Here is a 14328-nt window from a genome sequence, read left to right as displayed (position 1 = left end):
TGCTTTTATCTTGTAAAAAATCAAAGTCACACTTGTGGTGGACAAAAAATGACCGGCCCCCCAAAAAAATATTGTATAAATCTGTTGTAATGCTATATCATCACCAAATATTGGATACAATCTTTTTGTCAACTTATTTTGTATTTCTTTTTGAAACTGACTGATTGTAGGCTTCATCAATCTAAGCTTGTATTGGTCAAAAATGACCATCATCGATGAATGGGGGAGATTGAAAATAAGAGAAACATTTAGTGTTCATCGTGTTCTTATGTATGCTTGCAAAGATTAAGGCCTCGGACCTGTCCATGCATGGATACACGAACACTCACACACGTTCATATACACAAACTATTTTGAGTATTACAGGCTACATGTTACAGAACGTGTTTTCACAGAGATGAAGGCCTACGTTCAATAAGTTTCAAAAAAAAGTACAAAACCTGTCCTAATTGAACAAGTTGACAAAAAAAATGTAATCCAATATTTGATGATAATATAGCATAACGAGCGATTTACAAACAGGTTTAGTCCTAATGGCTCACTCTGGGTTCAGCGGCAAATGTTCAAAGGGCACAATGGTAATTTTGAAATAGAGCTTCGATTTGATTACATTTCTGTTGTAAAATGTTAAAGTAACATTCCAAACCACACTAAATCACAGCACAAAATCAAAATAATTTTATTTAGACAATTTATTGACACATCATTTATTTGTACAAGTAAAACAAACCAGATTAGGAATTTCTGAAGGTTTGCCCCTGATTAGACAAGCCTTTAAGTAACTTCAAATAAATAATTGTATTAACGGGTCTTCTGTTTGCAAACAGAGCACAGTAACATAGGAAGGGTTGGGGAAAAAGAGGGAGTGGAAAATGAAATAAACATTTTCCTCAGCAGTAGTTCAGTGTGTATCATGCTCTGTTTCTACCAAAGTCCAGCAGTGATCAGGAATTAAGCTGATATCTGCTCAGAGCTAGAGATGACAATCATCACGCGTGTTACCTTCAACACCACAAATACTGGCTCAATTGCAGCGTAATCAGAACACGAGCATATTTTCAAGAGTATACATAATGCTTGTCTGAACATGAGATGACGTATCTCCTATATATGAGTTGTGTAATTTACCGAGATGACTGTTGACCACCAACATACAATCAATAACAGAAGAAAACATTATTAATACTGATATGATGCACAAAAGTCAAAGGTTATGAAAAAAGGACACAGAAAGACTTTACAGATGTGTGCACTGCAACGTTGCACACACTGTAATTGTAGTACTAAAAAGCTAAACATTTCAACACACAACAGAACATGTGAAAAAAAAATGGAACAAAGTGAAGTTAATACGGTGGGCGGAGTTTAAAGTTTGGGAGGAGCCACTGCTTGTGTGGAGTCAATCCTGTGGGAGGAGTTTAGTCTGTGCATGTCAAATATAGTTGGTAGGGAGGATGCTTTAGGGGAGGAGTTTTTAAAGATTGGGAGGGGCTAATGCTATTCACAAGAGGCGTGTTTGACTTGAAGCAGCTGAGGATTCAGTGTATGACATTGAAGTGATTAGAGAGCAGATGGCTCTCAATGCTTTCAAATAACACTCAGGGTACTTTAACGCCAACGGTCAGCTTCAAGTCGAGCACACCTGATGAGTCAGTGCTGTGGGAGGAGTTTGCATAGTAAAATTTGCAGTCTCTTTCCCTTCACTGTTGTAACATGAATGGATGAATCAATGAGGTAAACAAGTACATGTATTTATCTACTGTACAGATGAAGCAGAAGAGTATGTGCACACCTAACACTATAGGTAACTAGATGAGATAACTACGGTAAATGTGTTTGAATGTGTGTATATGTATGTGATGATTACCAGAGGTATTTGTCCTGCTGAGGTATTGTGTCAAAATTGTTTTATTACTAATCAGTGCTTCACACAAATACTGCAATATTGTGTGTTTAACGTGTATTTTTTTTTGTGTTTTTTTTAAAAGGCACCAGCAATGGCTATAAGCTGTGTGGCGTTTTTTTCCCATTTACATAATAATCGGCCCTCTTAAATGTATGATGTTTGCATGCATGTGTATGAGCAAGTGTAAGCATGTGTGTGTGTGTGTGCATGGCTCCAACACTCACACTGCCACTTTTTCAAGAGACCGTATGGGTGGAGTTATTGCTTTCAGGCCATTCCCAGGGCAACTGTTACCACGGCTAAGAGCGTGTCCAGTTGTCATGGCAGCATGGGAGTGTTCAGGTGGCCGGGGCAGGAAGACAGGACAGGAGCGTGTGCGTGCGTGACCTTTGTGACCTCCAGCGTGGCAGATGAGGTGGCTCACCGTGTCCAGCGGGGAAAGCGTGTGCGAGTGTGTGTGTGTCTGCTCTTCACGCTGCTTCAGCGAATACCAGGTGAGGAAGATGAACAGAAAGCCCAGGAACTTCAAGCTCGCCGCCAGCCCAAAGTAAACAAAGCGGAGGGAAGTGACATCGTACTCCCAGCAGGACCCATGGAAACCACAATCCTGCTGCCACAGCATACAGGTGGTGTCAATCACAGCTCCAAAATAGATAGGAGTAGGGATATAGGCTGGAAAGAAAGAAAGAAAATTATTCACTAATTAGCAAGCAATTCATTAAAACACATGGGTAGTTAGCAGTATTCTACAGTTCAATGGTTTGGGGTCAGTAAGATTTTTTTATTTCTTAAAAAAGAAAATATTTTATTCAGCAAGGACATTAAATTAAACAAAATACACCACAGTTTACACACAAACACAAAGCAAACTGTTTTCAACATTGATAATAATAAATGTTTCTTGAGCACCAAATCAACATACTAGAGTGGTTTCTGAAGGATCATGTGACACTGAAGACTTGAGCAGTGGTGCTGAAAATTCAAATTTTGACCAAAAGAATAAATAACGTTTTAAAATCTATTAAAATTGCAATATTTCACAATATTACTGTTTTACTATCTTTTTGATAAAATAAATGCAGCCTTGTTGAGCATAAAGAGACTTTTTTCAAAAACATTTTTAATTATCACAAAAATTTGTCTGATAACTATTCTAAAAGCATATTATTGTCCAGCTCTAACTGACAGTCACAGAAATATAAGAAGGAGTTCTGTAAAATCTATCCTATCCTACCAAGAGTCCTGAGAAGAACGAACTGCATTCCCAGAGCAAACGGCCTGTCCTCTTCATCCACTGACCTGCTCAGAAAATAAGAGCGAGAGATGAGCGAAACAAAGAGCAAAAGAGAAATGATATCCGAGGACATGGAGAGAGGCAGACCTGAGCGTAACGATGATGACGGACGGCTGACCGCAGGCGGTTATGAGAGTGACGATGAAGAGAAAGATGAGGAAGGTGATGAGTGTTCCACAGGTGCGCTCACACTTTCCTGCCAGTGCGTAACCATTCTCGTTCAGGTACGTCTTCACGATCACCACCTGGAGCTCATGGTTTCCTCCTGATGGCGTGATCACCTGTCTGCTCTGAACGCATGCGCAGTCAGAATAGTTTCTGATCTGAGCAAGAGAAAACACACATGAAAAATATCAACAATATTGACATAGACAATGTCTTAAGACAATTTCTCTGCTAGCTACATTTTTACATTTTTATTTATCCTATTTTTTTTTTTACCATTATTTATCCTAAGGCAAATATGAAAATATGTTGTCTTAAACAAAAATGTATTAAATTATTTTTAAAGGGGAAAAAAATCAGTCAATCATTGTAGCCCTCAAACCGTGTTCACTTTATAGCCCTTAATCCTGTAATTGTGGACAAATGTGTGCACAGAGGACTCAGGTGTGATTCTAATGTTTATTTATTATAAATGTTACATCAATGTCTTCGATAAAGTTTTTTCTATCCATTTATGGTGTGTTTTTTTTATTTTGAGGGTATTTTTGAATTTATTTACTTCAAAAAGTACCATATTTTCTATGTAAATTATGCTTATTTTTATGTTTTATTTTTTTCATTTTTTCAACCACATTAAAATATCATTCCAATAAGTTATTCGAGCTAAAACCTAAAGATGAAGTGACTTTGCTGTCATCTGATGTCTTATATTGGCTTATTTTAGAATGCTCTAAATTACAGTGTTTCCCATTAATTTCTATGGGTGCCCATTTTTGACCCAAATACAAGATTAAGGAGTTTTTTTTCACCCACTTAACATAGTAGAATTAAGTCAAAAAAATGTTTGTGTATTCAGGAGGCAAACTTAGGAAAAGTAGCGAGGTCTTGTACCGCTCAGATCAAGGAAGTTTTGTTTTTTTTAAATAAATCAAAACTATTTTACCCACATTTGTCCAGAATACAGTTTAGTTTTAGGGATAGCAAAACACACATCTTTGTCAATATTCAATATTTCAATATTTCATCTCAAACAAATCTCTCAACTAATGCCGTTAACTATACAGGGAACCCTGTCAGCTGGTATATTCCTATAATATTAAAGGTTACATTTAACAACTGATTTGTATCATAGATATGCATAGGAACTTGGAAGGCAGTTCTAATAATAAATTTTTAACTATATAACTATGTTTCTACTCAAATTAGATTTTTTGAAATATAAACATTTAAATAGTGGGCATTCATAACAACTTGTTTTCATGAATGATTTATACACATACATTTCATTAAATATTGAGGAACGGGTTAAGTAAAACATGCTCTATGCACTGGGGCTTGAACTGGGGCAGCTACAGTGATCCATCACATCACATTAAAGACAGACAAAACGGTATTTATTGTAAAGGATAGACTAAAAGATCAATTCTTAGGATCTTGAAGAATTAATATCAGCTAATCGAAATGAGAAATGACTAAAATCAGGAAAATAATATTTTTTAACCCACATTTTTGGTTTTGTCGTGCATTGGATTCACCATTTTTAATCTACATTTCCATTGATATTAATCCACGGTTTGTGTGAAACGGGGTCAGTAGACAGATCACTCACTCCTGAGGTGTGGTTGGCGATGTTGCTGCAGCCCGCCAGGCATGGGTTAAAGTAGGTGATGCCGTCAGAGCCGCAGACGGGTGCGTACTCATGAATCCTGCAGCCACAGTTGACGTTACAGCTTCCCGTTAGGTTTCGGTGAGACAGAGTCAGCGTGGGCCTGCAGAACACAGATCGAACATCATTCAGAGCAGCTCATGTTTGCAGGTGATATTTATGTGCGTGTCTACAGGGGTTTCTCCATTACCCAGTGGTGTAAGGGATATTGATTCCACCAAGGTTGATGCTCTCACAGCCGACGATGAAGAGAGTGGAAAAGCAGAGCAAAGACACTCCACTGCAGATCATGGCCAGCTTTGCTGCTTCTCTTTCGCCCAGTTTCAGCTTCTTAATTATGTACCCTCCTAAAACTATACCAACACCTGCACTGGGTACAATGATCAGACCTGCACACACAAACACACAATTCATAAAAACCCACGGTAAGTACTGTTATCAGATCGACACATTTGTGTCTGTGCGTGCGTGTTGTACCTGTGTATATGCTGGCATTAGATGCTGGAACACCAAATTGAGATTCAATGAATTTGGGAATGAAAGTGATGAAGGCTGTGACGATGGCACATTCCGCCGTATACGACAAACTCACAAACAAAAACGTCACATTACTCAATATACGCACTGCTGCTTTTGGCAAATCTGGAGAGATAGAAAGAGACAGAGAGATATACAGATTTATAATTTGAATTTAAATGTGTCATCCAAAATGTGCTCATACTAATAATCAGTGTTGTTACTAACCAAAACTGAAACTATTAGAAATAGGTTTTGTTAATTGAATTAAAGCTGAAATAAAATAAAATAATTAGATAGGCCTTGAAAACTAACATAAACAAAAATGTAAGTTGAAGTACTAAAAAAACACCAGACAGTTCAGGCCACCAAGTTAAAGGAATATTATTTTAAATAAAAGTATGCATACAAATACTTGCCCATGTGTTGAATAAAACTAAATTAAATACTAAATTAAATACTACCACATCTAACTTGCTAATCATCTCAACAAAGCAAATCTCTGGAAATCCTAGCTTTGTCAATATCTAGCTTGACATTTTTCTCCAAAGATGACCAAAAGAGTGTTCAAATCTGGGGAGTGTTTCCCAAAAGCACTGTTAGCCAACTATGGTCGCAATTTCCATTGAATTCTATCGGTAACGACAGAACTTACGACCATATTTGATTTAGGTAATGCACCCCTGTTCAAAATCTGCCTTTAGATCTTATATTACGGTTCACCTTTGAAATTTTTGCCAAAACCCATGGAGGACGAGACAGCCTGGCTCTTTTCCTTCATCATCTCATCATCGTCGCTGGACACATCACCTGCACTCTTTTTTACACGTCTTTTATTTTTCTTGTGGCGAGGTGGAAGTTTTTTAGGGAAGGAGAACATGGGAAAGATCACCAACAACATTGCCACAGCACACAGGAGAAACCCACTCCACCTGAGACATAGAGACGGTTACAGAGTTAAGTTTACTGCAAATTCTTTGATAAAGTAAACAATATGAGATTTTCCTCACCAGTTTCCTACAAATCGTGGGTCACTCTGGTCAATATTGACAATGGTACCAATGTCGACATAGAATCCGATCAGAATCCCACCCAGCAGGTACCCAACGGCTGGTCCAAGAGCTCCCATTACATACATGATAGCTAAACACACACACACACAAAGAAAATAGTAGACTTCTTTTAGCTGTCACATGCTCCTGTTGGTATCTTGTCACATCAGTGAGAAGCAGTTAAAGACTTTGCATGGCAGAATTCAAGTCAGAGCAAAAAAAAAACTTTGTTTATATTACAATACTTTGAGTTAGCTTTGCAAAAATGTAAACTAAAATTGAAAATATAAAAATAAAAGCTGTCAAAATATTAATAAATACTAATAGAATATAAATAATGCTAAAAAAAAAACACTTGTCTGTAAACAATTTCTTGCAGATAACACATTAAAGTCACATTTTTAAGTCACCTGAAATGCATTATTTCCAGGCCAAAACATCTTATCTACGAAGCAAAGAATGCTATCTTTACAGAAATGAGCAGCTATGTAGATACATAGAGAAACTGGTTTACTTTAAATTAGGCCAGTCAAACGATTAATCGCATCCAAAATAAAAGTTTGTGTTTACATAATATATGTGGGTGCACTGTGTATCATTATTTTGTATATACTGTATACACACACATGCATGTATATTTAAGAAAAAAATATTATTTTTATATAAAATATTTATATTTACATATATAATATAAATTATATATAAATCTATATACATGAAAATATTTCTTAAATATATACAAGCATGTGTGTATATTTATATATATAAAATAATTATACACAGTGGACCCACATATATTATGTAAACACAAACTTTTATTTTGGATGCGATTAATCGTTTGACAGCCCTACTTTATTGACAGCCCTACTGTACAGATAATTTCATTATTGGCTTGTTTACCCATAAATAGACCATGGGTACGGTTTTCTGCCAGATTTCCGTCAGAAGTCTCTAACATGTTCAAAACGTTACATTTTGAGGGACTTTCATGATAGTTGACTACCAAGGAGAATACTGAAAAGTGGCACCCGTGCCCTGTTCCCATGAAGGAATTAGCCCAAACTAAGCAAAACATTTTGCCTGACTGATTTGACAGAGTCTTACCCAGCCAGGGGCAGATTAAGGTCTACAAAAGGCCCAAGGATCAGGGATTTCTAGAGGCCCCACTCCATAAGACAACCCACATGCAATACAAACACATGGCTCAAATGTTTTATCACTTACAATAATCATCATAAATATTAGGGATAAAATATCACTAGTAATGGCTATTCAAATGAGGTGATTCAGTCTCTGCTGGATTTTTAAAATGGAGTTGCACACATGGGGCCCCATTTACAACAACAATGGACAGCAAATAAGGCAGTGATTGACAGCAGCGTTGGGCATTGTCAGATTAACTAGCTCTTCTTGACAAGAGGCCAGTTTAGAAACGAGCGGTGACAGCGATGTAGTGAGTGTTTACATCTGAAAGTGACGTAGGGAGGGGTGCTGGCTGGTAATGGTAAATGGACTGCATTTATTAAGCGCTTTCACAGACCCAATAGCCACCAAAGCGCTTTACATTTTGCCTCACATTCACCCATTCATACACTCATTCACAGCCATACAGGGCGCCATCCAGCTCGTCGGGAGCAGTTGGGGTTAGGTGTCTTGCTCATAGACACATCAACACTTGGCCAGGTGGAACCGGATTGAACCACCAACCTTGTTGTTTGTAGACAACCTACATGAACCACTGAGTCACTGCCGGCCCTGAGATGTGCAACAATGTGGGTCATGTGTAACAATACAATTGTCTGTTATTTTAAAACCACTGTCCAGTAACACAAGTAACTACTAATACTGTAGAAATAGATGAATCAAAACACTATTCGCAAAAAAATGGTGAACAGAGGCCCTCTGATCACATGGGCCCCAAAGCTACAGCCTAGGTTAGCCTACGCGTTAATCCGCCCCTGCACCCTGCCGTGCCAACCACCAACACGCAGATTACATAGGGACAAAACTCACCCAGGTACAGGGAAGCATTCTCCTTCTTCACATTGTCATCCAGGTAAGTTGGTCCAAGTGTGTATATGGGAGTCGATCCCATTCCCACTAGGATCTGAGCACAGATGAACAGCGCCACATACAGGGCGTGCTCACTCTCCTCCCTGTCTCGCTGGCACCTGGACAGTGTGGGTCTCTCCGGCCCACTGCCATTACCACTGGCACAGAGCCCCTCTCCCCCCACTGTGCTGTTCAGCTCCTCCAGCTGATAGGGCGGAGAGATGAAGTGAGGTAGGGAGAAGAGGGCGGCACCCACCGCAATTAACACGCCCCCTACGGCCAGCCAGCGTGGCCTCTGACTCCGCCCACCGAAGTAGCTGATGAAAACCACAACCAGGAGACTACCGATGTCAAAACAGCTGACCAGCAGACCAGACTCCGAGCTCCGCAGACTGTACCGCTTTTCTGAAAAACACAGGGTTCATTACTATTTTACTGAGAAAAGATGAGATGGTGAAGTTAAGAAATTGGGATGGATGGAGATAAAAATGAAGACAACAGGTGTAAAATGAGACAACATTTTGAGACAATTGTATGAGACAACTGTAATTGAAGAGCTGAGATTGGAAGAGAAGAGGTCAGGAATGTTACCTTACCTATGGTGGTGATGACGCTGCTGAGATAGCCGGACACCATCAGAGACTGAATAAAGGTTAGATAACACATGCAGAAAAGGAAGCAGCGAGAGTCTGAAAGGATCCCGTCCACATAGCGCCTCACCGGCACCCGTAACAGACGGAACCTCGAGAGCGCCGACAAGCCGCCGCGACCCTCCGGCTCATGACACTCTGTCCTGACGGGGGAGCCGCAGCGAGACGAGCTGTGCGGGGCAGAGAGCAGAGTCTGATCCGCGTCCTGACTACCACTGAGCACGGGGAGGCTTTTAGATTTCAAACCCTGAGCAGATTCCTCACACAAGTACGGAAACAAGTACGGTTTCACGGGTGCGAGGCCCCCTCCCCCGGCCTCCCCAACACCACCGGGTTCCATTCTGACGGGCAGCGTGAGCTCAGCGCGTCTAGTACACAGACACACACTGACACACGAACATAACAGGCTCTCGGATAAACCAGCCGCGGCTTATCGTTGACAAATCCTATCCTTTCTGTGCGAAAACACTGTCCCCAATACTAAGAGCTTCAGATAACGGACCACACCAGCTCTCCGACCCGTTTATCAGCGCAATAGAGACGCAGACATTCTGTCCTGGCTCATGTCAACAAAATACTTAAACAGATCCTTGTAAATAGATACGTTTTATTACGTCAATATATAAATGCGATCTTAGTTCGTTTACCGCACCATTTTCGAATCGGCACATATTTACCAAAACAACACAGTGATCAGCCGCCGGAGGCTCACGCGCCTCTGCGCGGATACTGCAGCGGAGCAGCGCGCGCGCTCGGCCGCATCACACACGCGCATTCTGCCCTGTTATCTGCGCTATATTAATAATCCCTTTTAAATCCATCGGCGAGATTAAAAGGTAATCGATCGCCGCCCTCCGCACACGACTCGGACACAACATAAGATCTTCGCCGTGTGATCAAAAAAACCGTGTCCTTGGACGGGAAGGGTAGCACGGACTGTCCGTTATTCACGGTAAAGCAGTATCTCCTTCTCCTCCAAGCGCATTTGGTCTGTACCGCAGCTGGTTACAAGCCGATAAGCTTTAACTTCCGGTTCACGATTCCTCTGTCAAAAAAAAAAAAAAAAAAAAAAAAGGGGGGGGGGGGGGGGGTACACCACGGCACCACCCTAGACCGTATTTCAAATACCGCTTCTTCTTTTTTTTAAATATATGCACATTTTTGATTAACAGTGGTACAGCAAATATCTCTGAAAGGCCTTTTAAATGTTTTTGTTAAAAAAAATATTTATTACACTCAAGTATTAGTAATACTAAAATATTAGTAATACTAAAAATATTACTGGTTATTTTTCCCTAATTAAATAGTTACAGATTAAGAAATGTTACAAAAAAACAATAAACACTTGTTCTGTTTATAAAAATGTTTATTACCATACGAATCCAGTTATGTTATAGCCTAATAGAAGTTGCTTGGACACTGTCTCATTGAATAATTGTTGATCGTGAACAGCGCATACAATTCCATTATTAGACGGGCTCTGTTTATAATCAGATTAAATTGAGACAAGGGTCACTTGTTACTTTTTACGTGTTTTCCATTTTAAAAACCTTTAAGTAACACAATTTATTTTACTGTTTTAATGTTCTCATTTTTAAGGCTATTTGGAAAAATATGTCTGCTAAATAAAATGTAAATAGCCTGCTATAGGGGCACGTTGTCACAAAAGGTCAATTTTTGTTTTTTTGTTTTTCCTGCAAATTAAATGTAGAAATGTTAAATAGCTGATTTACAGCAATGGTATGTGCGTATACAGAAAAAGACCTTCAAGAACACACCTTCCCTGAGAGGAAAAAAAGTGACAACTAGCCCCAGACTCCTCTAAAGTGTTTCCAGAATTAAGAAGTATTGACAAAATAAACCCATCTCAGTCCACCGGGAACCTTTTTATTAGACACTGTGAGCAATGAGTGTGTTGGGTTAAATTTTTATTTTTTTATTTTTAAATCACAAATTGCTCCTCCACTGCTTTTCATTTGGGCCTTCAGCTGCAATGGGAAAACAACAGACTGTTAAGACAGATATTACCTGTATATTTAAAAACAAATAAATAAATGAGTGTTCATACACCATCACATGTGCACAACACCTGTGTGCACACCTACAAACACACACACACACACACACACACACACACACACACACACACACACACACACACACACACACACACACACATACCAAGGTAGATCTTTCCTTCCTTGTGGAGTTTTTTTAAATGGTGCAACAAGTTAAACTCTGCTGCTCTGTGCAGGTGTTCAGGGGTCTCCTGGCATACAAACAATATGAAAAAAAAACCCACATGAAAATCATGTCATGTACACAGTTTAGAAAACAACAACATTACATTTCTATAATGTACTCTCATCTGTGCCATTATCTGCACATTATTCTATAAAGCAGTGGCCCCTTAAAGAGAACAGATGATTTTTGGAATATCAGGGTTTCATACAAATGTTTTCATTACAATTTGTATCTGTGTAACAAATTGAGGAAAAGTTTAAATGAAAAATGAATTTAACTTTCAGAATGTCATCTTAGAATTTGGTTAGTCCCCCTTTTTTTGTACAGTCACACATATGCTTATATGATTATTACCTAGCAGTAAATTAAAATATTTTTTTTCTTGTTTTAAAAGGTTTTGATGTCTCAGATTTTGGCCCAGTCATTCTCTTTTCTCTTCTTGTGGACTGCAGTTTTGACGCTTTCAAAATGTATTAAAAATGTTTTTAGATTCAGTCTAATTAAAGTCATCATGAAACAGATGTTGCGATAGTCTTTTGTTCCCTATTGTGACATATATCCAAGGGAACGGCTTCTCAAACAAGAAAAAAAATGTAGGGCGAGACTGTTTGTGGTTTGCTAGTGCTGTGATGTCATGTGACAGCATGTTGACATGTGAGTGACAGGTTACCCTGCCCTCACGTCAGTAAACACATCATCTGAGAAGATAAGACGTCACTGCAAGAGTGACAGGAAGTTATTTTGACTAAACATTGGAAGAATGATGTGCATGGATAAATCATTTATAATAAACACTGCAATTTTCCATAAAAAAATAGAAATTGTTCATTTTGATTTCATGGTGACTTTAAAGAGTTAAGATCATTCAGAAAGAAGTTGAACCTTGTACACCACTTTAACCAGTTCGCTGGAGGTGAATGCAGTTCCACGATTCTCCTGCAAAACATTTAGGATCTGCTGTTCTCTTGCGTTCCGGTGAGTTATATACTCACTAATCTTAGAAGCTGCGTTGTTGACCACTGGCCCATGACCTGACACACCAAAATAACACAAACACAAGCATTTCTTAGTGTCATCGGATATTGTATGTAGAATGCACTTTGAGAAACTAAAAGAGACTGTACAACAAACACGCACACAGACTTGCACATACCTGGATATATGAGGTCGGCCTTCACGCTGAGGAGCTTCTGCAGTGACTTCATGTAATCATGGAGGTCCTCAAACACGGCCGTGCCCTCTCCCAAAATACAGTCACCTGAAAACACAGCCTGCTCCTCTTCCAGGAGTAATGCCATGTGATCATCTGTGTGTCCGGGAGTAAACAGCACCCTACATGCAGCACAAATAATAAAACAACAAACTTGTTCAAAATAAACAACTAATGCTTTTTGCATTTAGAGACTTACACACTAATTTCCCCAATGCATTAATACAAAAACCCAGCATGCAAATAAATAAAAAAAATTCCATAAAAATATATGTAGAAGATTCAAAAGAATTATGGAAAATTCTAAATATTTTTACTTGTATCCAGCAAGGTCACATTAAATTGATTGCAAATGACAGCAAATACATTAATAATGTTACAAAAGATTTCTATCTCAAATAAATGCTGTTAATTTAAACTTCCTTGGTTTACACAAAAAACACCACATCAGCATAGAATGATTTCTGAAGGATCAGGTGTCACTGAAGATTGGAGTAATTCAGTTGTGCATCACAGGAATAATTTACAGTTTAAAACATATTAAAATAGTAAACCAAATTTAATAATATAATGTTTTTACTGTTTTTTTGATTAAACAAACATGGACTTTTGTAAGCTAAAGAATATAATACAACCATGTAAACATGACCAAAGACTATAAATGTGAAGAATCTGTGTGTGAGTGTTTACCGTAATGTTGCCCCTTCAGTCTTTATCACATCACCATCACTGAGATATTCATAGTTCTTCTTCTCGTCTCCGATTGCTTCTTCCTGTGGAGGACACCGAGGGAGTTTACTGACTCTCAGCTCTGCTTCTGCGTAACACATGCAGCTATATTAGTGAGGATTTCTCATAAACCCAATGGCTTTTATATAATGATAAGTATTAAAACAAGATTTGGCTGAGAGCTTTTCACTATAGTGAGGATTTAACATTTTTAGCTGATTTGGGGCAAAAATGTCAAACCCTGTTCACCTTTGTGAAAGTGTGTGAGTATGTCCTGCACTCCCCCAGTGTGGTCATGATGCCAATGTGTGACTATAATGTGCTGTATGGACGTCTCGTGCTGCTTCAGAGCCTCGCACAGATTGACAATATACTCCGGTACCGCGCGCTCGCCTGCATCAATTAACACTCGCCTAACAGACACAAACAGATACAAGGGATCATTTAATAAACATTCACATACTTGTTACATTCATTAAATAGGATGTACATGGCAAATACCTTAAGTAAATAAGCTAATTTATCTCGTGGACTAGTATTGTATTAGAGTGTTGTACTTGTTACGTTACCTTCTGCCCGTTCCGACCAGGTATGTGTTGGTGCCCTGCAGTGTCATGGGCCCCGGGTTACATCCCAAAACACGCACCACTCTCGATGACAGCTGCTCGATGCGAGGAATCACAGCGGACATTTTCTCCAGCGCTTAGCACGAACTTTAAATGACCCCTGAAAACGCTTCTGCGACAGATCAGACTGACAGCACTTTAAACAGAAACTTCCTGTTCAAAAGTCACACTTTACAAAATAAAAGTATCTGAGGCGGCTCAAGGCAAAGGGAAACTTA

At 39.0% G+C, this 14328-nt stretch overlaps 2 protein-coding genes across 2 annotated transcripts; both read right to left on the bottom strand.

The window, feature by feature from the left end:
• Positions 1-655: 655 nt before the first annotated feature.
• slco5a1a (solute carrier organic anion transporter family member 5A1a) lies at positions 656-10346 on the bottom strand. The gene is made up of 10 exons (XM_039694813.2): positions 9248-10346; positions 8613-9056; positions 6558-6690; positions 6271-6479; positions 5509-5673; positions 5222-5420; positions 4975-5134; positions 3288-3523; positions 3141-3205; positions 656-2578 (listed from the first exon to the last, which is right to left on the bottom strand). Exons 1-10 carry the CDS (start codon positions 9639-9641, stop codon positions 2127-2129), a joined length of 2457 nt encoding a protein of 818 aa, XP_039550747.2. The 5' UTR covers positions 9642-10346; the 3' UTR covers positions 656-2126.
• An 820-nt stretch (positions 10347-11166) lies between these two features.
• On the bottom strand, positions 11167-14274 carry lactb2 (lactamase, beta 2). The gene is made up of 7 exons (XM_039695078.2): positions 14054-14274; positions 13734-13897; positions 13446-13572; positions 12699-12877; positions 12428-12576; positions 11483-11570; positions 11167-11289 (listed from the first exon to the last, which is right to left on the bottom strand). The coding sequence occupies exons 1-7, from the start codon at positions 14173-14175 to the stop codon at positions 11249-11251; spliced, it is 870 nt and encodes a 289-aa protein (XP_039551012.1). The 5' UTR covers positions 14176-14274; the 3' UTR covers positions 11167-11248.
• Positions 14275-14328: the final 54 nt, after the last annotated feature.

The sequence above is a fragment of the Pimephales promelas genome, chromosome 5, assembly GCF_988280905.1.
Source record: "Pimephales promelas chromosome 5, fPimPro1.hap1.1, whole genome shotgun sequence".
NCBI lineage: Eukaryota > Metazoa > Chordata > Actinopteri > Cypriniformes > Leuciscidae > Pimephales > Pimephales promelas.
This window is presented reverse-complemented; position numbering and strand designations above follow the sequence as displayed.

Excerpts from the sequence above, each read along its gene's own strand:
- slco5a1a (XM_039694813.2), bottom strand. The coding sequence starts at position 9,641 with ATGGAACCCGGTGGTGTTGGGGAGGCCGGGGGAGGGGGCCTCGCACCC. Across the intron at positions 9,057-9,247 it reads CAGCGTCATCACCACCATAG|AAAAGCGGTACAGTCTGCGG; the intron begins GTAAGGTAACAT and ends TGTGTTTTTCAG. Across the intron at positions 5,421-5,508 it reads TAATGCCAGCATATACACAG|GTCTGATCATTGTACCCAGT; the intron begins GTACAACACGCA and ends TTGTGTGTGCAG.
- lactb2 (XM_039695078.2), bottom strand. The coding sequence starts at position 14,175 with ATGTCCGCTGTGATTCCTCGCATCGAGCAGCTGTCATCGAGAGTGGTG. Across the intron at positions 12,878-13,445 it reads ACTGAAGGGGCAACATTACG|GGTGCTGTTTACTCCCGGAC; the intron begins GTAAACACTCAC and ends TGCTGCATGTAG. Across the intron at positions 11,290-11,482 it reads GGAAGGAAAGATCTACCTTG|CTGAAGGCCCAAATGAAAAG; the intron begins GTATGTGTGTGT and ends TTCCCATTGCAG.